This window comes from Panthera onca, chromosome B1 (assembly GCF_046562875.1).
Source record: "Panthera onca isolate mPanOnc1 chromosome B1, mPanOnc1 haplotype 2, whole genome shotgun sequence".
Taxonomy (NCBI): Eukaryota; Metazoa; Chordata; class Mammalia; order Carnivora; family Felidae; genus Panthera; species Panthera onca.
This window is the reverse complement of record NC_138342.1, coordinates 184,065,006-184,091,319: the sequence shown is the minus strand read 5'-3', so window position 1 is coordinate 184,091,319 and position 26,314 is coordinate 184,065,006. Positions and strand designations below refer to the sequence as shown.

General features: G+C 40.0%; 1 protein-coding gene across 5 annotated transcripts in view; it reads left to right on the top strand.

The window, feature by feature from the left end:
• Nucleotides 1–26,314, top strand: part of MTUS1 (microtubule associated scaffold protein 1) — a 172,158-nt gene that overhangs the window by 44,376 nt on the left and 101,468 nt on the right. For all 5 annotated transcript variants that reach the window (XM_078445378.2, XM_060653058.3, XM_060653060.3 and 2 more), the window contains exons 2-3: nt 8,510–10,742; nt 24,739–24,934. In XM_078445378.2, coding sequence (XP_078301504.2) covers nt 8,658–10,742; nt 24,739–24,934 — 2,281 coding nt within the window. In that variant the 5' untranslated portion in view covers nt 8,510–8,657. The remainder of the gene's footprint in view (nt 1–8,509; nt 10,743–24,738; nt 24,935–26,314) is intronic.

Here is a 26,314-nt window from a genome sequence, read left to right as displayed (position 1 = left end):
GAGGGAGGGGCAGAAAGAGAGGGAGACAGAGGCTCTGAAGCAGGCTCTGCACTGAGAGCTCAGAGCCCAATGTGGAGCTCGAACTCACAAAACATGAGATCATGACCTGAGCCAGAATCAAGAGTTGGACCCTCAACCTACTGAGCCACCCAGACAGGCTAAGGCATTCTTGGAACATAGGTGGGGTTCTAATTCTTCCGGCAGCCATAGTGCAGGCTGCTTCACAGGAAAGGCTGTCTTTATGTGGTCCCTGAAGTTGTGCTAGTTCTCAGCCCCCACTGTGTGAGGGGGCACACGGGTGATCACAGAACTGTGTCCCCTGCTGCACTATTCCCCCAAACCACTGCATTTTGAAAACGACCCAATCCCCTAGTCCTGAAGGAGTAAAGCAGGGAAGAATTAAATTCTCAGAACGTAGTGTCTAGTGTTTCTGAAGACCATTGTGCTGCAGCAGGCGGGCCCCCGCCCAGTGACAAACCTGTCACTCGTTGAGGAGCAGGCCATTTTCAGGATTTTGTCATAAGAGCTACGCCTCTTGCTCTGGATGTACTTCAGTCTAGGGAACCTGACTCCTGGGGAAGATGTATCTCTAATATTTCACCATCCAGTCAAGTGCTAACTGGGAACGCTTTGTTGTCTTGGGGTATGATTGTATGTGTACGTGCACGTGGTGTTGGGATTCTTGAGTTGTTGGAAAAAACACATGGATTCCAGCTTATCCCGTCCATCACTACCTTCTTGTCCACAAATAGAGTGGAATTGGGCTGACTTAGGAGCCTAGCACCGCCTATCAGACCCATTAGTAATCATTTAAAGTTGGGCATGTTCTAGTTTTATGGAAGGCACACAGAAATCCGCTTTGCCCTTTTAAAGCAATAAATACTGTGTCAGCCACTAAATGTCAAAAAAGGCCTATGAAGATGTTGTTCGCTACAGTGCAGTTGTGTCTCCCGCGTGCCGGCCAGCCAGCTCTCTGCTGTCCGGCTAGACTCAGGTGGAGCTTCTGCTGTCGGCCCACACCTGCCAGGGATGGTTCAAGGTGCATCTGGGTGGCCTGCCCAGAAAGGCTGCCTGTTAGAAGCCTTTGCTCGTGCCAAGGCCTAAACTGGCTTTGTGATAGATGTGCAGTCCACACTTTGTCTTCTTCAAGGTACGGCCTTGTGCAGTCCTCCTTCCGTGGAAATGCCCGCTTGCCTGTGGACAGAGTTGCCATGAGCTGGAGTTATCTACTTAGGTCAGAAGAATGTGTGGTCTTAAGCTTCGAGTTTGTTGCCTGGTCTATGCTATTTAAAACCAGCATCATAGGGGCGCCTGGGTGGCTCAGTTGGTTAAGTGTCCGACTTCGGCTCAGGTCACGATCTCACGGTCCATGAGTTCGAGCCCCACGTCGGGCTCTGGGCTGAGGGCTCAGAGCCTGGAGCCTGCTTCCGATTCTGTGTCTCCCTCTCTCTCTGCCCCTCCCCCCGTTCATGCTCTGTTTCTGTCTCAAAAATAAATAAACATTAAAAAAAAAACAGCATCATAAACGAAAAAGTGAGCTGGATTACAGGATGGAGGCTGCAAACCACCAACTTGTAAAAAACTTCTGACCTGTGCTTTGAACCAAAGTGCCGTCTACCTCGCTCACGGCAGAAGCTCAGGTTACTCTGTGTGTGTTTTGCTCCTGCAAACATGGCTCCTTGTCGATTTCTCATGGTTTGTTGCTTCGTAGGGTATATTTACAGTTTTGACAGGGCCCGTTAAAGAATAACTCCATTTCAAGAGTGCTGTTAGGAGTGGCTGAACCGTTTGTTAAAATATATTCTCCTGAAATGGTGAGAAGCCACTGCCCCAAACCCCACATGCTTCCTTGGGTTGCTGCACCACGACAGTCCTTTCTGGGTGATTCTGTGGACCTCCCCCATGATCCCACACCGAAGGGGAAATGCCTGGCTCACCAGGGCTCTGGCCTCCTGGACTATGTTCCAGAGCTGTGGTCAGCACATGTTCAGGTTTGGTCTTTAACTTTTAGGAGTAGTGTCCGTGCCTTTTTCCTCCTCCTGTTTATGAACCTTTGAAAAATAGCACATACGTTATTACGGATGAGATTATAGATGAATTACAATTGCAGATTATATAATTAGAGAATCTTAGCCATAATTATAGATGAGTTATAGACGAGAAGTAGTTTGATGGACAGAGCTATGTTTGAGAGACAGACTTAGCCATCACCTCAGAGCAGGAAGAGGGCAGGCCTCACCTACAGCTTTCCACCGTAGGGACAGGGCTTGCTACCGTTGGAGGAGACCGGGGTTTATGCTCGGTGGGCAGTAGGGCTGGGAGTAGGTAAGAAGAGTGAGGCCTTGGCCTGAAGTTGAGAATGTAAGGGGTGCCAAGAAACCTTCAGTGAACAAGATAAATAATATTTTTTTATTAAAAAAAAATTTTTTTTACATTGACTTATTTTTGAGAGACAGAGACAGAACACAAGTAGGCGAGGGGCAGAGAGAGGAGGAGACACAGACTCTGAAGCAGGTTCCAGGCTCTGAGCTGTCAGCACAGAGCCTGACGTGGGGCTCGAACCCACAGACCGTGAGATCATGACCTGAGCCAAAGTCGGACGCCCAACCGACTGAGCCACCCAGGCGCCCTAAGATAAATAATATTTAACATGTTATTATCAACAATCAGAATTGATGTAAAAAAAATCCATACTGAGCAAAATATAAAAAAATACCTTCGAGATAAGATTGGTATTCCTGACTTTGCCCTTTGCCTCAGGCTCCAGTATGGCTCCAATGCGCAGGGTTACTGATCCTGTCTTCAATTTAGTGCCTGAGGCGAATGCCACTCAACTCACCCTTGTCCTTGACCCATCACTTCTTCCCAGATTTACAGAATCCCTTAATCACTTTATTTCTTCTGGGCCGAGGGAGTAAAAAAGAACAGGGGTAGAAACATTACACTGACTGAACTCCCTCCACCTGGAAGGAACAAACTCAAGTGGATTTAGAAGAAACATTCTCCAGGACTGTAAAAATTTCCAATTTGCTCTGGACGGGAGTATTCACTCGGAGAGGAAAGTACAGAAGCAGGCCTTCAGAGGTAAGGAAAGTGTACCTCCAGTTAGAGTAAGTTTTACAGTTGGATGTGGTAGCTTTGCTCTGCCAGTCCACTCATTGTATTGATCACCTCGACTAGACGGGCATTCTTAAAGCTCTCTGCGACATGTTGGTTGCTCCAGGCGTGGTCCGTGGACTGAGAGCTTCCGCAGCACCACGGAGATGGAGACAAACCCAGACCTACTGAATCGGTCTGCAGTTTTCCCTCAAATGCCCAGTCGCATGTACAGTCCAGCCCTCTTGTGGCACTTCCATAGCCTTCATTTTTGAAATCCTTTAGGCCAACACTAGCTTTCCTCCTGTTGAAGTGGCTTCACTGGAAATCATGATGCTCTTGAGAAACTATTAAGTACGCTTGTTCTTGGCTCGGGGGGCGGGGGGATGGGTAAGATGTGCTTTACTACACTCTGCTGGAGGACGTCGAGTTTGTCAAAAGGTAGGTTGCAGGAGCTAATTTAAGCATTTTAGCTAGAACTGTGAAGAACAGGAATAGGGGGAGGGTTAGGGGTAAAGCCTTTAGCACCTTGAATGGTTTCAACAGAAGTTAGAGATTCGTGACTACGTCAGTAACACGTGCTGATGATTTTTTGTTCAACTTCTTTACACTTTAGAACAAGATTGATAGCTCAGATATTAGACATATGTCTTCTTTTTTGTTCTAAAATAAGTGGAAGACCAGGTAATATTTTGGGTTTTGAAGCATAGAGAGCTTGAGTGGTATGATTTGTGAGTTCATAAAAACTTGAAGAAGCATTGACAAGATTCTGCGATTTGAAAGGTGTAAATTATAATTGTTTGTATTCAAATCTTAAAACTGGCACACCATATGTAGACATAAATAAGGAGTAAAATTAAAGTTCTTTGTGGATATAAAGTAATGAAACTAGTTTTCACAGGTATGTGGGTTCTGGAAATACTTTATAATTGCCAGATGAGGGAGCAAATTTATCTGTGTTAATAGTTCAAATTACTGGGTTGGACATGACAGGTAACACGAAGATGTAGAAGATACCTGATGTATAAGCGCCTACTGAGTTCATAGCTGAGTCAGCAAGTAAGGCACACCACTCCTCAATAACCTGGTAGTGATATTCTAGAAAGCACTTTGACCAAGGCATGTAGTTTATGTCCTAGAGGTGGTTTCCTCACTTGTAAAATGAGGACATTTGAATTAGATCTTACAGGTGCCCTCTAGTATTGGGGCTCCTGGGTGGCTCAGTGGGTTAAGTATCTGACTCTGAATTTCAGCTCAGGTCATGATTTCATGGTTTGTGTGATCGAGCCCTGCATCAGGCTCCATGCTGACAGCACAGAGCCTGCTTGGGGTTCCCTTTCTCTCTCTTTATCTCTCTCTCTCTCCATAAATAAACTTTAAAAAAAATGCCCTCTAGAATTAATATAAGGATAGCAAATTCATTTATAACATAAGGACTTAATATGACACAACTTTTTAGGTGTATCTATTCATTGTAATAAATACGGGAATTTCTGATTTTGGAGAATAAACAATCATCCTTAAGCTACAGTTTAGAAGGTAATCTCATTTTTTCCCAAACTACTGAAATACCTCAAATCTTGCACAGGTAGTTCTTGCACTGACCATTTCTTTTGGTACATATTAGTTGTTAACCTTACAAATGATTAGAAAGATGTGTATTTTGGTAACTTTTCAAGAGGAGCTAGCCTTTCATATTCTCAAATCTTAACAAGTAGGGAATTTGTTTGCTCTCATTTAAAATGTTCTGTGAAAAAGATGTCATCATGGCACTCTTAAAAAGGAAACTTGCTCATTCTACTTTGTTCTGGTAGATCAGACTGCTGAAAGACAACTTGAGAAATGAACCCTTTGAGAATCATTGATTCCAACATTTTTGCCTTTTTTTAAACTTTTGATTTTGCTTTAATAAAAAGTATTGTCCAAACAGTAACTTTGAAGGTGTCACAAATGACATTGCAATTATAGAAATGCAAAGACATTACTTCCTGGGTCAGGTCAAATCTCAGCATCCTGTCCAAGAACACGAGTACAGCATGTGGTAGAAATTTAGGTACTGCTCTTCCAGTGGGAGAGGGATAATATTGGCCACCAGACAAAGAGGCTGACTTTTAACTTGTTTGACAAAATTCCTGAGGGAGTTCTGGTCACCCGTTTCCTGACCATGGCTGTATATTCGTCATGATGACTTAAAGCTGTTGTTGCCTTTTTTAGTTTTTAGAAAACTTTCATATTAGAGAGCACGAGCAGGGAAGGGAGGCAGAGAGAATGAGAGACAATCTTAAGCAGGCTCTGTGCTGAGCACGGAGTCCGATGCAGGGCTCGATCCCATGCTGCTACGATCATGACCTGAGCTGAAATGAGGAATCGGACCCATAATGGACTGAGCCACCCAGTGCTCCACAGCTGTCATTTTTGGTAGTGAATGTTGATCTTCCAACTCACCCTGGAACTGATGATCTAAACTTGAGAATTTTTTAGTATCTGAACCATTATACCATGAATTTTTTTTAGTCTTAGCTACAAAGGTAGAAAACACTTCTGTAAATTTATTTCCTATTAAAACTCTCCTGAAGTATTTCTTCTTAGTGCATTTTTCTGTGACTTTTTTTTTTAAAGCTTTGCTTACCAAGTATGGAATTTGTATTTTGTGAATAAAAAAAAAAGGTAAACCCAATTATACTAAGCAGTCATGTGAAAGTTGGGATGGTTGATGGGTTCTTCACTTTTTCATTACTCTTTGTAAACTACTGACTTGTCAGTCCAAAACATTTAAACTTGAGTGGAATTCCACAACAATTAAAAATGTTTTTATTTTATAATGACCTGCAAAAAATACTTGAGAAAAATGCTGAATAAAATGCATAAACTTTAAAAGTAAAACTCAGGTCTTATATATATAATACAGACATATTAACATTTATAAAGAATTACCCCCCTTTCACCTAACAATTTGGCAGACTATATCAAAAGCCATAAAAACAAATCCTAATCTTTGGCTCAGTAATGCTTTTATTTCTAGGAAATTTTTCCAAAGGAAATAATCACAGGTAGTCAATGATTACAAAAATGTTTAGTGTTACTTATAAAGGAGAAAAACTAGAAACAACCTAAATATAGAATGTCTGTATCTTATTATATGTTTGTATTCTATTATTCATTTGCCTTAAAAATAACTTGAAATGCCTTGACTTTATTCCATTTTAATCAGGGTTTTGTTTTTAAATCATTTTTTTAAATGTACATTGGAAGAAGGAACTCAGGAAGTAAAACTCCTTAATTAAATCTAATGACTGTGTTTATATAGACAAATGACTTCTGTGATTTACGTTAAAAGCTTCTGTTTACAGTGCTCATATTTGTTTATACCAGAATCTCTTAAATACTGACCTTTATGGAAACAGACAGATGTAATATGTTTACTGATTTTTGACTTTCCACTCCACACACATAAGTCTAAAAAATGAATAAATATGCTTCTTGATTTAAATATGTAGCTTGAACATGTTTTATACCCCAGGATTAAAAAAAATTGTGCCTCAGCAAAGCTTTTATTAAGGTGCTAGTCAAAACAACTATCACTTCAGTGATTTCTTTATTGACTTAATAACTATAGTGGGAGAATAATAAGTAGTTTATATTTTCCATCAGTGTAAAAACTCATACAGGCCTTATTTTAGGATTCGGAATCTTTTTTTTGATCGAGTGTGTGTGTGTATGCGCGTGTGCGCACACATGCCCAGTGCTCGTATGTGCACACGTGCGTGCTATTGAGAGAAACATTGCAGCCTTTCTTCTCCACCCGCTCCCCCCCACCCCCCAGTAACGGCTGATTTCAGGATGCATGGCCAGAAACAGAGCACTGTTCATGAAGATACTGATCCTTTCACTTGTGCCATGGTTCCTGTTCTCCTGGTTGTGTGTAGGTCACTGAAGTTTGATTACAGAGAGAGGATTACAAAATAGAAAAATGAGATCTCTTAATTGACAAATTTACAGGTTACAGAATGCCATTGTCCCCCCTCATGTATAATTTATATCTTTAGGACAGAGCCATGACATCTGATTGACATTTAACCGGGATTAGAAACTCAATTCAGTTGAAAAGTATATCTTGTGTGACTTATTTGAAGTCCTCCCTTGAGCATTTGGGCCTTTTTTAAGCACTTCAGTTTGACCAAAAGCATAATCAAATTTTAGTTATTTGCAAGCATAATCAAATTTTAGTTATTTGCAAAAATCCTTGGATTTGAAAGCTTTAATGGGTGGTTTTTAATGATTTTTTTTTTTTTTTTAGTGTGCGACTGAGTAGTTGTCAGTGTGTTTATGGTATTGCACGGTCATCACCATAATCTTTAGAACATTTTCATGACTCTCAAAAGAAACACCACCCCAATCAGCAGTCTCTGCTCATTCCCTTCCCTCTTACCCTTTCTCAGCTCTGGAGAATCACTGATCTACTTTGTCTCTATAGATTGGCCTATTCTGGACATTTCATGTAAAGACAACACATAATGAGTAATCTTCAGTGACCGGCTTTTTCCACTTAGTATAATATTTTTAAGCTGTAACGCTGTATGTATTCATGTTGTAGATGTATCTATACTCCCATTTTCTTCTGTTGCTCATTGTTTATTCTATTGTATGGGTATATAGCTTTTTAAAATTTATTTACCAGTTAATGGACATAGGCTTCCACTTGGCTATTATGAGTAATGCTTTTATTAATCATGTATATTTGCACAAATGTTTGTGCAGACATATGTTTTCATTTCTCTTTAGTAGATACTTAAGAGTAGAATTGCTGTGTTATACAGTTTACTGTTTTTAGGGACTTCTAAGAGTATACCACTTTATTAAGAGCCAACAGTGTTTTTTCACCTTTGAAATATGTTGAGATACGGAATGAAAGCAAGGAAAAAAATGCCAATGCCCTAAATCCTCATTGATCTTTAGTTTATTTGCTGTGTTTGCCAGGTCTGTCTGGTAATCACTCTCCACACAAACACTAAGGGGTCTTCTGAAACTGAAAAGGGCATTATTACTGATGATGTTGGGGCAGCAGGAATGAGTTGGAACCGTCCTCAGCAAATTAGGACCGATGGTTAACCAACAAGGAAAGGCTATTAGGTTTTGCTTCCTTCCCTCTTCTGAGAAATAAGAACCAATGAAAATAGGGAGGAGGCATCTGAGAAGTGAAGTCAGTCACAGGGGAAATGTTAGCACTGTCTCTGTCTTCTGCCCTAGTCTCTCAAATAAAAAAGCACTTTTGAAAAGATGTGAAACTTGAGCTACTTTACCCCTGTCTGCAGGTTGAGGTTCCAAATGTAAGAATAAGTGGTTGAAACAAATGAAGTGGTGGCTTGTTAATTTTTCTAATACTTTCCTGAACTGATCACTTTATTTCTTCCAGGGAACAACACATCATTACAACCTGAAAGCATCTTAGAAGCTTTCGACTGTGCTAAAAAACCTAGGAGATAGACAATTTTTCCTTTCCTTTCATTTGAAAGGATTGAAAGAAGAAAGAAGATGGCAGAGGCTTAAAGTTGATATTCAGGATGAATGATGATAATTCAGATGAGAAGACAGAAGATGAACGGCTGTCCTTACTTCTCAGTGGTAAAGATGGAAATACCTGTGCATACAACCAAAACTCCCCACATACACAAAACTCCTCAGCCGATAGTGTGAGTTGGAACTCTGCGAACCCGGATGACATGGTGGTTGATTATGAAACCAGCTCTGCCGTGGACATTGATGAAAACAATACTTTAACTCCTCAGTGTGTAGAAGTGCTTCATCACCAAAAGTCGTCAAGTGAGTTGATTAGGAAGGAGGTGTTAGACACCCACAAAGCCTCCACACGTCAGTCTTGTGTGCACGTTGTGAATACAGAGGAGCCAAAGTACCCGTCTAACCGTTGTCATTCCCTGGAATCATTACGGGACCAGAGTGCTGAGACATCGCTGCCTTTTGTGTGGAAACCCAACGATGATGATTTGAACTGTCCACATTGTCTTACTGCCTTGGAGCCAAACCAGACATTTGACATGACAGTGGATGATGTTGACTGCACCTTCGTAACACGTCATGCCATTGGGAAGAGTCAGTCTTTGCATACCACTGGAAATCTGCAGCCGACCGGCATGAGGAGTGGAAACCCATCTTTATCCTGTTCTACATCTCCCTGTTCTGATAAGATACATGTGAGAGAATTGAATTATGATCAAGACAGCTTTGAAAACCCTCAAGCCACAGCAGCAGAGGCCCAAGATACAACGTACATAGCATTTCCTAATGTGATGCAAACTGGTATTGTTGTTCCAGATCTTGGCATTCAGTGTCAGTATTCCATAGGACAGATCACCAGTGACTACACAGATGGGTCACAGCAAGGATTAGTTGGAGAAAAAGAGATACAAGCTCCAACACCAGTTTCTGAGGGCATGGATGTTCCCAATGGGGTTGTATTACAAGAGTTCTTTTGTTTATCGAAAGATGAACCAAATAGTGAGACACATTCACAGGCCTCATATGGGCAAAAGGAAATGGGCCAAAATCTCAGAGAAACAGTGTCCAATTGTCTTATAGATGATGAATGCCCTTTACTGGTGCCAGCTTTTGATAAAAGTGAAGCCCAAGTACTGAACCCAGAACATGAAGTCACGGTGGCTGGAGATGCACACAATGCCTCTCATGAAAAGGATTTGGAAACCCAAAATCGTACCGTAGAATTGATACTGACTAGCCCACTGGGACAGAAGATGGCTTCGTCAGTTGAACTGAGTTGGGATGCAAATGATATGGTCATTAACACAAATAATACAGTTTGCATGTCAACACCAGTCCTAGAACCCCCAAATACAACCTTTTCTATTTCACCTATTGAAGTGGCAGAGAAATGTAGTAAAGTGGAGAAGAGTCATCAAGAACTTAGAAATGTACCGAGCTTGAAGGGGGCACCTGTGAACACGTGTAAACCTAATCTAGGAAAATTGACAACTAAAATGAATACTCCAATAGGCAGCAAAGTTAGAAAAACCGAAATTATAAGTTACCCAAGACCAAACTTCAAGAATGTCAAAGCAAAAGTTATGTCTAGACCAGTGTTGCAGCCCAAAGACCCTGCTGCATCAAAGGTCACACCCAGATCTCAGCTAACCGTTGCCTCATCACCCTTATCCGTGTCTTCCTCAAGACAGTTGACAGCTTTGAGCAAAACACCAAGGTCTGACTTGAATGCAGATACAAAAGCAGAAATCCTAATTAACAAGACACACAAGCAGCAATTTAATAAACTCATTACTAGCCAGGCTGTGCATGTTACAACTCATTCTAAAAATGCTTCACACAAGGTTCCAAGAACAACATCTGCCATGAAATCGAATCAGGAAGATGTTGACAAAGCAAGTTCTAATTCAGCATATGAGACTGGGTCCGTGGCTACCTTCTTTCAGAAGATGAAAGGCATACTCCCTGTTAAAATGGAAAGCACAGAATGCTTGGAAATAACATACACTTCTGACATCGATGGGATTAGCCCTGAAAAGAAGGGTGAAAAAGAAAATGGGACACCTATGGAAAAACAAGAGCTAAAAAAGGAAATTATGAATGAGACCTTTGAATATGGTTCTCTGTTTTTGGTAAGTCAGATTTTTGCCTACTTCAGAGAAGGGTTGGAGGGAGCAGAGTATGTATTAGCAATTGGTCTTCACAAATAGTCAATAATATTGCCAAACTAGGTGTGCAAGTTTGCTTTCAGGTTAATATTTTATTCAGTAATTGTTTGTCATCTTAGTTATATACTTCAGAGTGTTAATTGGCTACAAGATGGGGAAAGTGCATATGGGGAAAAAATCGTCAAGTACAGTATTTTGTATTGAGTGGCAATGTTCCTTTTAATGAGGGGAAAGAGAAAGCTTCTTTTATATTTTGGTGTAATTAGTTATTGGAAGTTAAATATCTGATTATATTTCGTATCGGGGAAAAAAAAAGAGATTTGTTTATGAACTTTAAAATGTGTTGGGCCACATTTAAGAAATGGCTGGGGAGAGCCGGTAAACAGTCTCAACATAAAAATAACTCCTGGTCTCTTGTGGAGGAAGCTGCCCCGGGAAGGGGAGTCGTCTCCTGTGAACCCGGTGGGGGTGGGGGGGTGGGGGTCGGGTTTCTGCCTCTGATCAGCTAATGTGATCTGAAGGGATTGGACTAGGCGATGTCTGAGGTCTCTTGCAGCCCTAACCTGATGATTCCTGGCACATTAAGATAAACCCCTTTTATTCATGTACAGTGAAAAAGCAGTCTGTTGTCTGTAGCACCTGTCACATATTTGATGTGTGTGTAGGGGGGCGGAGGAGACAGGATAGTCTCATTCAAACAGAAAATTCACAGGTGGATTAAAGATGATTTTTCTTTAAACATACCTGTATCTTTGTCAGTAACATGAAGAAACTAGTTTTCTGAGTTTTAAAAACATTTGTCGGGCCATTCTTGGGCTTTGTGTACTCGTCTTCAGTCCTGTTTTTCGCAGAAGGGACTTACATGTATTTTTGGCCCAATGTCGACCTTTCTTGGACTCCTGTCCGCCGGGTTAGGAATGGAGCGGGGTGCCAGGTAGGAAGGCAGATGTGAGGCATCTGTGTTCTGTGTGGAGGGCTCAGGTTGGAGAGGAACGAAGCTCGTAAGGTGTAGTGAAGTGTTCAAGGTCTGTTTCAGAAGTGTTTTCAGGGTGCATAGGGAATTGTTAGGTCCTTTTAGGAAGTAAGTTAGGAAAGACCAGATATTCTTGAGCTATATCAGTTTAGGGATGTTTTGGATTTTGTGACTTTTGGGGAAGAATGGTACACCTTAACGATGTCTAAATTAACGCGATTGTCTATTTTAAAACTCCGATCTTTAAGTTCTTTTCAAGTCAAACGTAGGAAACTTGTTTTATGTCATTTGTATTTTGATATTTTGCCAAATCAAACTATAACCTCTGGTAATTCTAGTCAACGTTCTTAGTTTGGTGTTTATAGCTATACATAAAAAAACAATACATTTATTCCTCCTTGATTTATGGGAGGCTTTCATTATGTATCTACACCCAACTGAAAGTCTCTCTAAAAAACATTTGGCTTGACTATAAATTGGTTGTCTGATTGTGAAATTAAAAGCTTTTCTGTGTGCACTGAGTAAATCTTAGGCTTCGTTCTGCACATGGGAAGCAGAAAGCTGTTTTTCAGGTTCATGATGTGATATTGAAGTAAGGTGTTAGAAACATCAGGTTGACATGGATCCTGGCACATCTTGGGGAAGAAGCACTTTTTTTTCTGGAAAAAACCCAGCCAACCTCATTCTTTACCCATGTCTTAAATGCAGTTCCCTCCTAATAGCACTGTTTTGCCTTGTACATGTTTGCACGTATCATGGGGAAGGGACAGGCCACAGGCTCTGTTCTTACTGTAGAGAACCGAATGAGTGGCCACTTGCTTCATGTTGACTCAAACTGCCATGTTTCTTGGTCACTTAAACAGGATCCAAAGGTTGTAAATCTTCCCTAGGTCTATGAGGGGACAGTGCTGGAAGGGTGTTAGTTTTCAGTGTGCTCTGGGGGTCTTGGGCTAAATTAGGCCTTGAGTTTACCAAATTCTTAGGTTGCCTCCAATCTCAAAGCTGTTGAGTCAGTGTCTATCTGAAACTTCAGAAACATTCTTGTTTGGAAGAAGGAATTTGATTTTAATTTGATACTGGTTGCATGTAGCTACCCATTACAAAGGTTATGTATTGGTGATTGTGTGTTAGATAAAGGAGGTGGTGAATTACTAGAAAGAAATTGGTATTTTTTTGATAGCTCCTCTGAACCGCTTTGCTCAGGTTTTGTATATTATTATTCTGTCATTAAATTTTCCCAGTAATGTATACATCATCATTCACTCTTTCCAGTAACAATGGGCCAGTTGTCAGCCACATTTAAAGGCTTCAGAGACATTATTTAAAACATACAGAGCTGGTAAGAACTAAAATCTAGATTCAGACTCAGGGCTCATGACTGGAATCCTGACCCTTTCTGCTTCATACACCACAGGGTTTCAAAATTTGGCAGAATATAGGCTAGCAAGGCGGAGTAAATTTGATGTAACCAGCTTACAAAAGTGAATCTTTAACAAAAGTGTGGTTTACTTTTTAAAAGGTTTTCTCTGGGGGATTATCTTAACCAGCTTCATGTAGAAGTAGATGTTTGTAGTTTGTGGACATTGACCTGCTCTTGGGGGCCGATTTTATGTAATGTTCTTAGGATATTACCCTATTGGTTTTTTTAGTCAACCCTGTGATACTTTAATTTTTTAATTTTAATTCCAGTATACTTAACACACAATGTTAGTTTCAGTTGTACAATATAGTGGTTCAACAATTCTGTACATTACTCAGTGCTCATTGTGATAAGTTTACTCTTCATTCCCTTCACCCATTCCCTTACTCACCTCCCCTCTGGTAACCACCAATTCTTTGTAGTTAAGAATCTGTTTTTTGGTTTATCTCTCTCTGTTTTCCCTTTGCTCATTTGTTTTGTTTCTTCTTCTTCCTCCTTTTTTTTTTTTTTTTTTTTTTTTTTTTTTTTTTTTAAGTGTTTATTTTTGAGAGAGAGAGAGAGAGAGTGCAAGTGGAGGAGGGACGGAGAGACAGGGGAGAGAGAATCCCACAGTAGGCTCTGTGTTAGCAGCCTCCAGAGCCCCACAGAGCCTGCCATGGGGCTCCATCTCAGGAACCCTGAGATAATGACCTGAGCCAAAATCAAGAGTTGAACGCTTAACCAACCGAGCCACCCAGGCACCTTGGCACCTCTGTTTTGTTTCTTAAATTCCACATACGAGTAAAATCATATAGTATTTGTCTTTCTCTTATTGACTTATTTCACTTAGCATTATACTCTCTAGTCTATTCATGTTGTTGCAAATGGCAAGATCTCATTTTGTTTATGGTTGAATACTATTCCATTGTGTATACACACACGTATACACACATTTTCTTTATCCATTCATTGATTGATGGACATTTGGGATACTTCCTTAATTTGGTTATTGTATTATTGTAGATAGTGCTGCAATAAACATAAAGGTGTATGTGTCTCTTTGAATTAGTGTTCTTGTACTTTTTGGGTAAATACCCAGTAGTGCGATTACTGGATTGCAGGGTAGCTCCATTTTCAACTTCTTTGAGGAATCTCCATTGTGTTTTCCACAGTGGCTGCACCAGTTTGGGTTCCCACCAGCAGTGCACAAGGGTTCCTTTTTCTTCGCATTCACACCAACACTTGTTACTTCTTGTGTTGTTGATTTTAGCCATTCTGACAGATGTTAGATAATATCTTAATGTGGTTTTGATTTGCATTACCCTGATGATAAGTGATATTTTCATGTATCTGCTGGCCATCTGGATGTCTTTTTTGTGTCTGTTCATGTGTTCTGCCCATTTTTGAATTGGATTATTTGTTTTTTTGGCGTTGAGTTGTATAAGTTCTTCATATATTTTGCATACTAACCCTTTATTAGGTATGTTATTTGCAAATGTCTTCTTTCATTCCTTATGTTGCCTTTTAGTTTTGTGATTGTTTCCTTTGCTGTGCAGAAGCTTTTTGTTTTGATGTAGACCCAGTGGTTTATTTTTGTTTTTATTTTCCTTGCCTTAAGAGACATATCTAGAAAAATGTTGCTAACTGCTGATGTCCGAGATATTTCTGCCTGTGCTCTCTTCTGGGATTTTTATGGTTTCAGGTATCACATCTAGGTCTTTAATTCATTCTGAATATATTTTTGTGTATGGCGAAAGAAAGTGGTCTAGTTTTGTGCTTGCATAGGCTGTCCAGTTTTCCCAACGCCATTTATTGAAGAGATTGTCTTTTCTCATTGTATATTCATTCCTTCTTTGTTGAAGTTTATTGACCATATAATTGTGGGTTTATTTTGGAGCTGTCTTATTGTGTTCTGTTCTCTGGGTGTCTGTTTTGGTGCCAGTAACATACTGTTTTGGTGACTAATAGCTTTGTAATATAACTTGAAGTCTGGAATTATAATACCTCCAGTTTTGTTTTTTTGTTTCACAGTCGCTTTTGGTATTTGGGGTCTTTTGTGGTTCCATACAAATATTACAATTCTTTTGTTCTAGTTCTGTAAAAAAATGCTCTTAGTATTTTGATAGAGATTTCATTAAATGTGTAGATTGCTTTGGGCAGTATAGACATTTTAATATTTTTTCTTATCTATGAGCATGGAATGTCTTTCCCTTTCTTTGTGTCTTCTTCAGTTTCTTTCATCAGTGTTTTCAGATAGAGGTCTTTCCCCTCTTGGGTTAGGTTTAATGCTAGATAGATTATTATCTTTGGTGCAATTGTAGATGGGGTTCTTTCCTTAATTTCTATTTCTTCTGCTTTATTATTAGTGTATAGAAATGAAACAGACTTCATAGGGTGCCTGGATGGCTCAGTCGATTAAGCAGCTGACTCTTGATTTCGGCTCAGGTCATGATTTCATGGTTTGTGTGATCTATCTCCCTCTCTCTCTTCCTTGCTTGCGCTCTCTCAGAATAAATAAACTTAAAAAAAAAATGTAACCGATTTCTGTACATTTGTTTTTTTTTTTGTATCTTGCAACTTTACTGAATTCATTTATCAGTTCTAGTAGTTTTTGATGGGGTCTTTAGAGTTTTCTGTATATAGTGTCATACCATCTGCATATAGTGAAAGTTTTACTTCTTCCTTACCAGTTTGGATACCTTTTATTTCTTGTCTGATTATTTTCACTAGGACTTCCAGTACTATGTTGAATAAAACTGATGAGGGTGGACATCCTTGTCTTGTTCCTCACCTTAGGCAAAAAGCTCTGTTTTTCCCCATTGAGTATGATGTTAGCTGTGGGTTTTTTATATATGCCCTTTATTATGTTGACAATGTTGCCTCCAAACCTACTTTGCGGAGGGTTTGTTTTTTTTTTTAATTGTAAATGGCTATTGTACTTTGTCAGATGCTTTTTCTGCCTCTATTGAAATGATTTGGTTTTTATCCTATTTCTTATTTTTTTCCCTCTCTCTTCTTGATGTGATGTATCGTGTTGATTTGTGAATATCGAATCCCCCTTGAATCCCACCAATAAACCCCACTTGATCTTGGTGATTAATTTTTAGTGTATTATTGGATTTGGCTTGTCAGTATTTTGTTGAGGATTTTTGCATCTATATTCATCAGAGATATTGGCCTCTTGTTCTCTTTTTTTGGAGTGTCTTTATCTGGTTTTGGTGTTGGGGTAATGCTGGCCTCACAGACTGAATTTAGAAGTTTTCCTTCCTCTATTTTTGGAATGGTTTGAGAAGAATAGGTATTAACTCTTCCTTAAATGTTTCATAGAATTCACTTTTGAAGCTATCTGGTCCTGGACTTTGTTTGTTGGGAGTTTTTTGATTACTGATTCAATTTCATTGCATGTCATTGGTCTTTTCAAATTTTCTATTTGCTCCTGCCTCAGTTTTGGTAGGTTTTATGTTTCTAGAAATTTATCCATCTCATCTAGGTTGTCCAAATTATTGGCAGGTAGTTTTTTATAATATTCTCTTATAGTTGTTTGTATTTCTGTGGTGTTTGTTGTTATTTCTTCTCTTTCCTTGGTAATTTTGTTTATTTGACTCTTCTTTTTTGATGAGTCTGGCTAGAGGTTTATCAGTTTTGTTGATCTTTTTAAAGAAACAGCTCCTGGTTTCATTGATGTATGTTTGTTGTTTCTGTTGTTGTTTTTGTTGTTCTTTCTGTATCTTTCATTTATGCTCTAATCTTTATTTCTTTACTTTTGCTGTTTTGGGTTTTGTTTGTCATTCTTTTTCTAGCTCTTATAGATACAAGGTTAGGTTGTTAGCTTGCAATTTTTCTTCTTCATTAGGCCTGTATTGCTGTAAACTTCCCTCTTAGAACAGCTCTTGTTGCATCTCAAAGATTTGGGGCCATTGTATGTTTTCATTTTCATTTGTTTCCATTTAATTTTTTAATTTCTTCTTTGATTTCTTGGTTGACCCATTCATTGTTTAATAGCGTGTGTTTTAACCTCCATGCATTTGTGCTCTTTGCAGATTTTTTCTTGGGATTTTGAGTGTCAGAGCATTGTGGTCAGACAAGATGCATGATATGACTTTGATCTTTTTGAATTTGTTGAGACTTGTTTTGTGGGCTAATGTGATCTATTTTGGAGTGCATTAGAAAGTTTGTGTATTTTGCTGTTTCAGGATAGAATGTTCTGAATATATCTGTTAAATCCTTCTGTTCCACCATGTCATTCAAAACCATTGTTTCCTTGTTGATTTTCTGTTTGGATGATCTGTCATGTAAGTGGTGTGTTAAAGTCCTCCACCATTACTTGTTTTAGTATCAATTAGTTCCTTTGTTACCGTTTTATGAATTTGGGTGTTCATGTTGGGTGCATAAATATTTATAATTGTTACATCTTCTTGTTGGATTGTCCCCTTTATTATCACTTCTTTGTTATTGTGTTTTAAAATCTATTTTTTCCGGGGCGCCTGGGTGGCTCAGTCGGTTAAGCGTCCGACTTCAGCTCAGGTCACGATCTCACGGTCTGTGAGTTCGAGCCCCGCTTCGGGCTCTGGGCTGACGGCCCAGAGCCTGGAGCCTGCTTCCGATTCTGTGTCTCCCTCTCTCTCTGCCCCTCCCCTGTTCATGCTCTGTCTCTCACTGTCTCAAAAATAAAAATAAACGTTAAAAATAAAATAAAATCTATTTTTTCCAATGAAATACACTACTCTCCTTCTTGGTCTCTTGTTAGTCTTTGTTTTAAGTCTGTTTTGTCCAATGAAAAATGCTACTCTGGCTTTCATTTGACAGCCATTTGCATAGTAAAGGTTTCTCTGTCCCCTGAATTTCAATCTGCATGTATCTTTAGGTATGAAATGAGTCTTTTGTAGACGGCACATGGATGGATATTGTTTTTGTAATCTATTCTGTACCCCATGGCTTTGGGTTGGAGAGTTTAGTCCAGTTACATTCCAATTACATTCAAAGTAATTATTGATAGGTGTGTATTTATTGCTATTTTGTTACTTGTTTTGTGGTTTTTGTAGTTTTCTCTGATCTTTCTCTTGCTCTCTTTCACAATTTGATGGTTTTGTTGGATTTAAAAATTTTTTTTTAATGTTTATTTGTTTTTGAGAGACAGAGCATGAGTTGGGGAGGGGCAGAGAGAGGGAGACACAGAACCTGAAGCAGATTCCCGGCTCTGAGCTGTCAGCCGAGAGCCCAATGTGGGGCTCGAACTCAGAAGCCATGAGATCATGACCTGAGCTAAAGTTGGATGTTTAACTGACTGAGCTGCCCGTGTGCCCTGATTTGACAGTTTTCTTGAGTGAGATACTTAGATTCATTTCTCTTTTTTTCTTTGCATATCTGATCGTTGTTGTTGTTGTTGTTTGGTTAACATTAAGTTTTTTGTGTAACATCTGCATATGGTAGCCTATATGAAGTTGATGGTCGCTTAACTTTGAACCCATTCTTTACTCTTCGCACCAACCCCCCAGCACATATTAGTTATATGGTGTCATATTTTACATCGTTTCATTTTGTGAATTCCTTGTTTGTTTTTTACAGAAATACTCACTTTTACTTATTTTATGTTTTATCCTTTTCACAGTCTCACTTATGATCTTTCTTTTCCATGCAAATAGTCCCGTTTAGTATTTCTCATAAAGGCTGGTTTAGTGGTCATGAACTTGTTTCGTTTTTGAGAAATTCTTTATCTCTCCCTTCTATTCTGAATGATAGCTTTGCTGGATAGAGCATTCTTGACTGCATATTTTGCCCTTTTAGCACTTTGAATGTATCATGCTACTCTCTTCTGGCCTGCCAAGTTTTTGCTGAAATATCCACCGATACCCTCATGGGATTTCTCTGCTCTGGTATGTAGTTGTATTTTATCTCGTTGCTTTCAACATTCTTTATTACTACTCTTTTCCATTTTAATTCCTATGTGTCTTGGTATGGACTTCCTTGGGTTGATTTTTTATTTATTTTTTATTTTATTTTTATTTATTTTTTTGTGGGGATCTCTGTGCCTCCTAGATCTGGGTATCTGTTTCCTTCCCCAGAATAAGGAAGTTTGCATCTATTATTTCTTCAAATAAATTTTCTGCCCCTTTTCTCTCTCTTCTTCTGGAATCCTTATATTGTGAATATTATTACACTTGTTGGAGTCACTGAGTACCCTAAGTCTATTGTCAGTTTGCATAATTCTTTTTTCACTCACTTGTTCAGCTTGATTACTTTCCATCACTCTGTCTTCCAGGTTGTTGATTCATTCCTCTGCTTCTTCTAGCCTGCTAGTTATTCCACAAGTTTGTTTTTAATTGCAATTATTGTATTCTTCATCTTTGATAGGTTCTTTTTTTCTCTGTGTTAAGGGTCTCCCTGATGCCTTCCATTGTTTTCTCAGGTACAGGGAGTATCTTCATGACCATTACTTTAAATTTTCTTTTTTTTTTTTTTCCAATATATGAAATTTATTGTCAAATTGATTTCCATATACAACACCCAGTGCTCATCCCAACAGGTGCCCTCCTCAATGCCCATCACCCCCTTTCCCCTCCCTCCCATCCCCCATCAACCCTCAGTTTATTCTCAGTTTTTAAGAGTCTCTTATGGTTTGGCTCCCTCCCTCTCTAGCCTTTTTTTTTTTTTTCCTTCCCCTCCCCCATGGTCTTCTGTTAAGTTTCTCAGGATCCACATAAGAGTGAAACCATATGGTATCTGTCTTTCTCTGTATGGCTTATTTCACTTAGCATCACACTCTCCAGTTCCATCCACGTTGCTACAAAAGGCCATATTTCATTCTTTCTCATTGCCACGTAGTATTCCATTGTGTATATAACCCACAATTTATTTATCCATTCATCAGTTGATGGACATTTAGGCTCTACTTTAAATTTTCTATCAGGCATATTATCTCTGTTTCACTTAGGTCTCTCTTCTTCTGTCCTATTCTTTCATGTGAGACATAACCCTCTGTCTCCTCATTTCACCTAACTCTGTGTTTGTTTCTCTGTGTTAAGAAAGTTGGCTATGTCTATTGCTCTTGAAAGTAGTGGGCAGGGCCCACACTTTTAACAAGGTGGTGTAGATCCTCTTTACAGGAGACTCACCACTGCCTCCAAGACCAGGCCAGCCTGAGTTTCTACTGCACATGCATTAGGGACAGGGTGCCACAAGCTGTTCCCACAGGTCCCCTTCCACCGGGGTTGTGTAGCCACTATGGAGACCAGTGGCTGGCTGAGGCAGTTCTGGGAAGCATGACGATGGGATCTTGGTGTCACAAGCTGTGGATGCCAGTCCTTCTCCTCAGGGGACACTTAGTCACTTTGGAGACTGAGGCAGGCCTGGGTTGCTCCATGAAGCGCCTCTGGGTGGGGGTGTAGTTTTAACAAGGCACATACATCCTCCTAGGGAAGTCAGAGATGCAATGGTGGCAGGGTTTCCCTGGGTCTTCTGGGGTGGGAAATCCACAGCATCAGGACTGAGGCAAGCCCAGCAGGAGGGGGCAGAGCATGGTATAAGCAAGTAAGGTAGTGAGTGCTGGCTGTTGCCTGCAGTTGGCCATGTGATTATTTTGGGGGTGGGGGAGGGAAAAGCTACCTGCCAGCTCCTTTGTTCCTTGAAAAGTCCCTCAGGGAACTCTGAGATTAGTAACTAACTTTCCCTCCTGTGTACCCCAGGCATTTTTGAAATTGCTGCTTCTAAGCCCTATGTCCTTGGGCTTTTTGTTGTGTTATCTCTTTAAGGTTAAGGACTCAGCTTCCTATTGCCCTCTAGGCTCTCCCTCAGCACAGAGCCTGCTGATTTTTAAAGTTCTAGGCTTTAAGTCCTGCTAGTTTTAAGAAGTGGGAAATTCTGCCCTTTTGATTTCCAAAGCCAAATGCATATGGGATTAGTTTTCCCCATGCGGTCTTCCTCCTGTGATAGTCTATTTCTTGCCCCTCTCCTTGCCTATAGCTCCCTCCCTCCCAAATCCAGACCATTGGTGTTTAGCTCTCTGCTGGTCCTACACTCTATAATGTGACCTCTTCTCCACATTTGGTTGTGAAGTTTGTTGTGCTAGTCTTGGGGTCATTTTCTGGGTTATTTGCACTGAAAATATGAGTGTTATCTAGTAGTAGTCTTTTTTTAAAATTTAATTCATTTTTTAAATTTACATCCAAGTTAGTTAGCATATAGTGCAACAATGATTTCAGGAGTAGATGAATTCCCCTTACCCATTTAGCCCATCCCCCCTGCCACAACCCCTCTAGTAACCCTCTGTTCTCCATATTTAAGAGTCTCTTATGTTTTGTTCCCCTCCCTGTTTTTATATTATTTTTGCTTCCCTTCCTAGTGTTCATCTGTTCTGTGTCTTAAAGTCCTCATATGAGTGAAGTTGTAGGATATTTGTCTTTCTCTGACTAATTTCACTTGGCATAATACCCTCTAGTTCTGTCTATGTAGTTGTGAATGGCAAGATTTCATCCTTTTTGATTGCTGAGTAATACTCCGTTGTGTGTGTGTGTGTGTGTGTGTGTGTGTGTGTGTGTGTGTGTGTGTGTATACACATACACACATACCACATCTTCTTTTTCCATTCATCCATCGATGGACATTTGGGCTCTTTCCATACTTTGGCTATTGTTGATAGTGCTGCTATAAACATTGGGGTGCATGTGTCCCTTTGAAACAGAATACCTGTATCCCTTGGATAAATACCTAGTAGTGCAGTTGCTGGGTTGTAGGGTAGTTCTATTTTTACTTTTTTGAGGAAACTCCATACTGTTTTCCAGAGTGGCTGTACCAGTTTGCATTCCCATGAGCAGTGCAAAAGAGATCCCCTTTCTCCACATTCTCGCCAACATCTGTTGTTGCCTGAGTTGTTAATGTTAGCCGTTCTGACAGGTGTGAGGTGGTATCTCATTGTGGTTTTGATTTGTATTTCCCGGATGATGAGTGATGTTGAACATTTTTTCATGTGTCGGTTGGCCATCTGGATGTCTTCTTTGCAGAAGTGTCTATTCATGTCTTTTGCCCATTTCTTCACTGGATTATTTGTTTTTTTTGGGTGTTGAGTTTGGTAAGTTCCTTATAGGTTTTGGATACTAAACCTTTATCGGATTTGTCATTTGCAAATATCTTCTCCCATTCCATTGGTTGCCCTTTAGTTTCACTGATTGTTTCCTTTGCTGTGCAGAAGTTTATTTTGATGAGGCCCAATAGTTCATTTTTGCTTTTGTTTCCCTTGCCTCCGGAGCTGTGTTGAGTTAGAAGTTGCTGCAGCTAAGATCAAAAGAGGTTTTTGCCTGCTTTCTCCTCGAGGATTTTGATGGCTTCCTGTCTTACCTTTAGATCTTTCATCCATTTTGAGTTTATTTTTGTGTATGGTGTAAGAAAGTGGTCCAGGTTCATTTTTCTGCATGCTACTGTCCAGTTTTCCCAGCACTTGCTGAAGAGACTTTATTCCATTGGATATTCTTTCCTGCTTCGTCAAAGATTAGTTGGCCATACATTTGTGGGTCCATTTCTGCGTTCTCTATTCTGTTCCGTTGATCTGAGTGTCTGTTCTTGTGCCAGTACCATACTGTCTTGATGATTACGGCTTTGTAATACAGCTTGAAGTCCATCTAGTAATATTCTTGGGACAACATGAGTTTAGGTTCCTGCTCCGCATCTTCCCTGGAAGTCTTGCCCAATTAAACTTTGGATTCACCCAGTGTATGATTTCAACTGTAGGTAGCATGGGGCTTTACATATCTGTATTGGAAATTAATCTACTTATGACTTACTTACGCAAGGAAAGAAAGGTACGAGTGGGGAAAACACAGCATAGATGTTAGAAGTATGGATCTTAGAGTTAGATACACTTTCAGATTAGCTCCATCATTCACTGGCAGAATGACATTGGGCCAATTACCTAGTCTCTACGAGGCTCAGTTTTTGTAATGTAAAGGGAGAATACAAAATATAACTTATGGTGTTGGAATTTTTCCTTGAATGAAGCTCAGAGTGTCACCTCTTCTATGTAGAATGGGAATATTTATTGGTTGCCTACTGTATACTATGTATGATGGTGATTGTTGGGATATAGGAAAGAAAGCTACACCTTTGGCCAAACCTAGTGTCTGGTATGGTAGGTGATATTAGAAGATAAAGGGGACTAAAAGGGGTTGTTAAATACTCGTTGGGAGTATGTATCAGCTGCTGTGCTGCTTAGGGTGGTGGGATGGGGTGGTGGCCTTGAAGAGGGCTGTCAAGGAAGGCTTCTAAGGGAGCTAGTTTAGTCACTTTGAATCAGAAAAGTATTCTGGGTGGAGGAAATAACACATACAAAGAGGAAGAAACACGAAAAGATATTCTCATATTAGGGGATTCCAGGTAGTGACTGTGATGGGAGGTGGGGTTGCAGAAATGTGAACAGTAAGGAATAAGCTGATGAAGCCACCAGCGGTTGCCAGATCCAGAAGGGCTCACTGTGCCTTGCTGTTAAGAGTTGACTTTATCTGGAAGACAGAGGTGAGCTACCTAACCCAGTTTGGCCTTTGAGGAGATTACCTTAGCAGTGGAGTGGAACACAAATTGGAAGCTGGTGAGACCAGAAATCCTAAGGATGTACTTTCAGTAATCCTGGGAAGAAATGATGCAGGCCTTTGCTAAGATGGATGGGAAAGGGAAAGAAGGCTATTGAGAGTTGAAGAAGTAAACAAGGAAGCACCTAGAAATAGCTTTCATTGTTTATGTTGGGCTCCTGGGTATGTTGTGATGACTATGGAAAGAAGTAAGTTTTGAGATGGTTGGGTGAAACTAGTTTAATGTTAGAAACTGCTTCGTATTCTTCTGTAAAATGTAAACATTTGTTACCTTTTATGATAAAGGTAACAACTTCTAGGGTTATGAAGATTAAAGGGGTTGAAACATGGATTTTGAGCTTAAAGTATTATTCTGTAGGGGCTATATGTTGATCCATAAAAATGACAATGATATGATTACTGTTGGCATTGCTAGGAGGAGGTGCCTGAAGTGTGCTAAGTGGGTAGGTAAAGAAAGAAGCTAAATACAGGAGAAAGGCAGGAGAGTGCTGGCTAGGACATATGGACTTCACGTACAACAGGGTGTAGGTGCTGGTTGAAACAGCGGACAAAGTCACTTAAGGAGAGCATATGGCAAGGAAAGAACTGGGTCAAGTCTGGGACCCTCGGGACAACTAGCATTGAAAGGTGTACAGAAGAACAGGATCCGGAGGAGGAATAACCAGACAGGTAGAAGGAAAACCAGGAGAGTGTTCTGTTAGAGAAACTGAAGAAAGATGGCGTCCTCAGCATCAGATGCTATAGAAAGGCCTCAGGGAACAGACTGAGAGCTGCAGCTTGACTTCAGCTTGTGGCCCTGGGCATCTTGGGAATAGTTCCGCTGTTGGGCATAAAAGATCACAATGGATTTAAGAGCAAACTATGAAGAGGTTTAATTCCTTCATTCTAAAAATGAAAATTAAATAGCCCTGTGGCGTATCTGCTTAGAAAGAAATTGTCGTTTTGACATAGTGCCACGGGAAATGGTATGAGGAAGGTATAATCTGGACTAAAGTCTTAACTATTTTTTCACAGGGTTCTGCTTCAAAAACTGCAGTCACCTCAGGTAGGAATATTTCCAAGCCTGACTCCTCCAATTTGAGGAAAACACCTGGTTCAAAAGCCAAAGTGGGGCCTTCTGTTTCCTGTTTGAGGCGGAATAGTGACAGTAGAAATCTCAATTCTGACCGGGCCTTATCTCCTCAGAGGATCAGGCGTGTGTCCAGTTCTGGTAAGAATAAAATAAATCAGTTGTGCCTTACAGCAGTTTACAGATAATTTAAATGTAAAATTAGGCATGTCAGAAAGCAGAAAGACAGGTTTTGGTTATAACACCAACACATTCTGTCACCAAAACATTGAGCCTTTAGTGGACCAGGGAAGGTAGAAAAAGAACTCATAGACAAAGCTCTTCTCTTTGAGCAGTGTAAGGGCTAGTTGGAGAAAGATAGAGGTGTGTAAGCCATCTTCTAAGTTATTCAGAGGAATCGTAAATAAATACACAATTGGGTGCTTGTTATATAATTTCAGAATTAGAAAAATTTTTTAATAAATGATTAAGTGTTTAATAGTACTTACGTGTTACACACTAAACTGATGGTTGGCCCTCACCATATGAAAAGAGATGAGTTTTTTCTTGAATTTTACTGAAAGATGTATTAAAATTTTTCAGGGATAGGAGAGTGACTAAAAAGTTAAAACTTTTCTGAGATGAACTTTTATGTTGGTTTATATTTTAGAAGAAGTAGGGTTTTAAAAATTTTTTTTATTTATCTTTGAGAGAGACAGAGCACCAGTAGAAGAGGGGCAGAGAGAGGGAGACACAGAAGCTGAGGCAGGCTTCAGGCTCTGAGCTGTCAGCACAGAGCCCGACGCAGGGCTCGAACTCATGAACAGTGAGATCATGACCTGAGCTGAAGTCAGATGCTCAACCGACTGAGCTACCCAGGCGCCCCAGAAGTAGTAGATTTAAAGTCATGATAGGTTTATGAAATTTGAGTGCTGTAAGAGTAGCTGTTAAGTGTCTTACTAAAAATTTGGCTGGTGGTAGAGATTTCTCTGGGTTACAGTTCGGAACAGGAAATGGAAAAGTCAGCCTATTTCGTAGAGACTAAGACAGAAGCACTGCTAGCCATTCCAGTTGACTGAGAACACTGCAGGGAACACCCTTTATTTTAACAGGTCCAACCTGGAGCAAATTAAAGGCATGTCCAAAGGATTTAGAAGTAAGTTCCTGTATAAAAATAGTGTCTACTGTTGAATGGTCTGGGGAGGGGGGTGGGTGGAAAAAGTACCTCTAGAGTGATGTGTCAACACGTGTGAGAACATTTTGCAGAAACTAACAAAACCAAACGCAACATGGGATCTCTTTCCTTCTTGACACCTTGGTAGTTTTAGGTTTTATTTTCCAATCCTATTGTAAAGCCTCTTGTGTGAGAAGTGTATAATGAGCCTAAGTGTCTTAAGGATGATTTATTTAGATTCAGGCCTAGCCTCAAGGTCTTGAGGTTCTGAGGACCAAACTCAGGAAGAAGTATGGATGGAGAAAGAGAGATCTGAAGCACGTTTTCATTCCCAGCCCTAGAGGAGCTGAGCGGGAAGAAAAAATTCA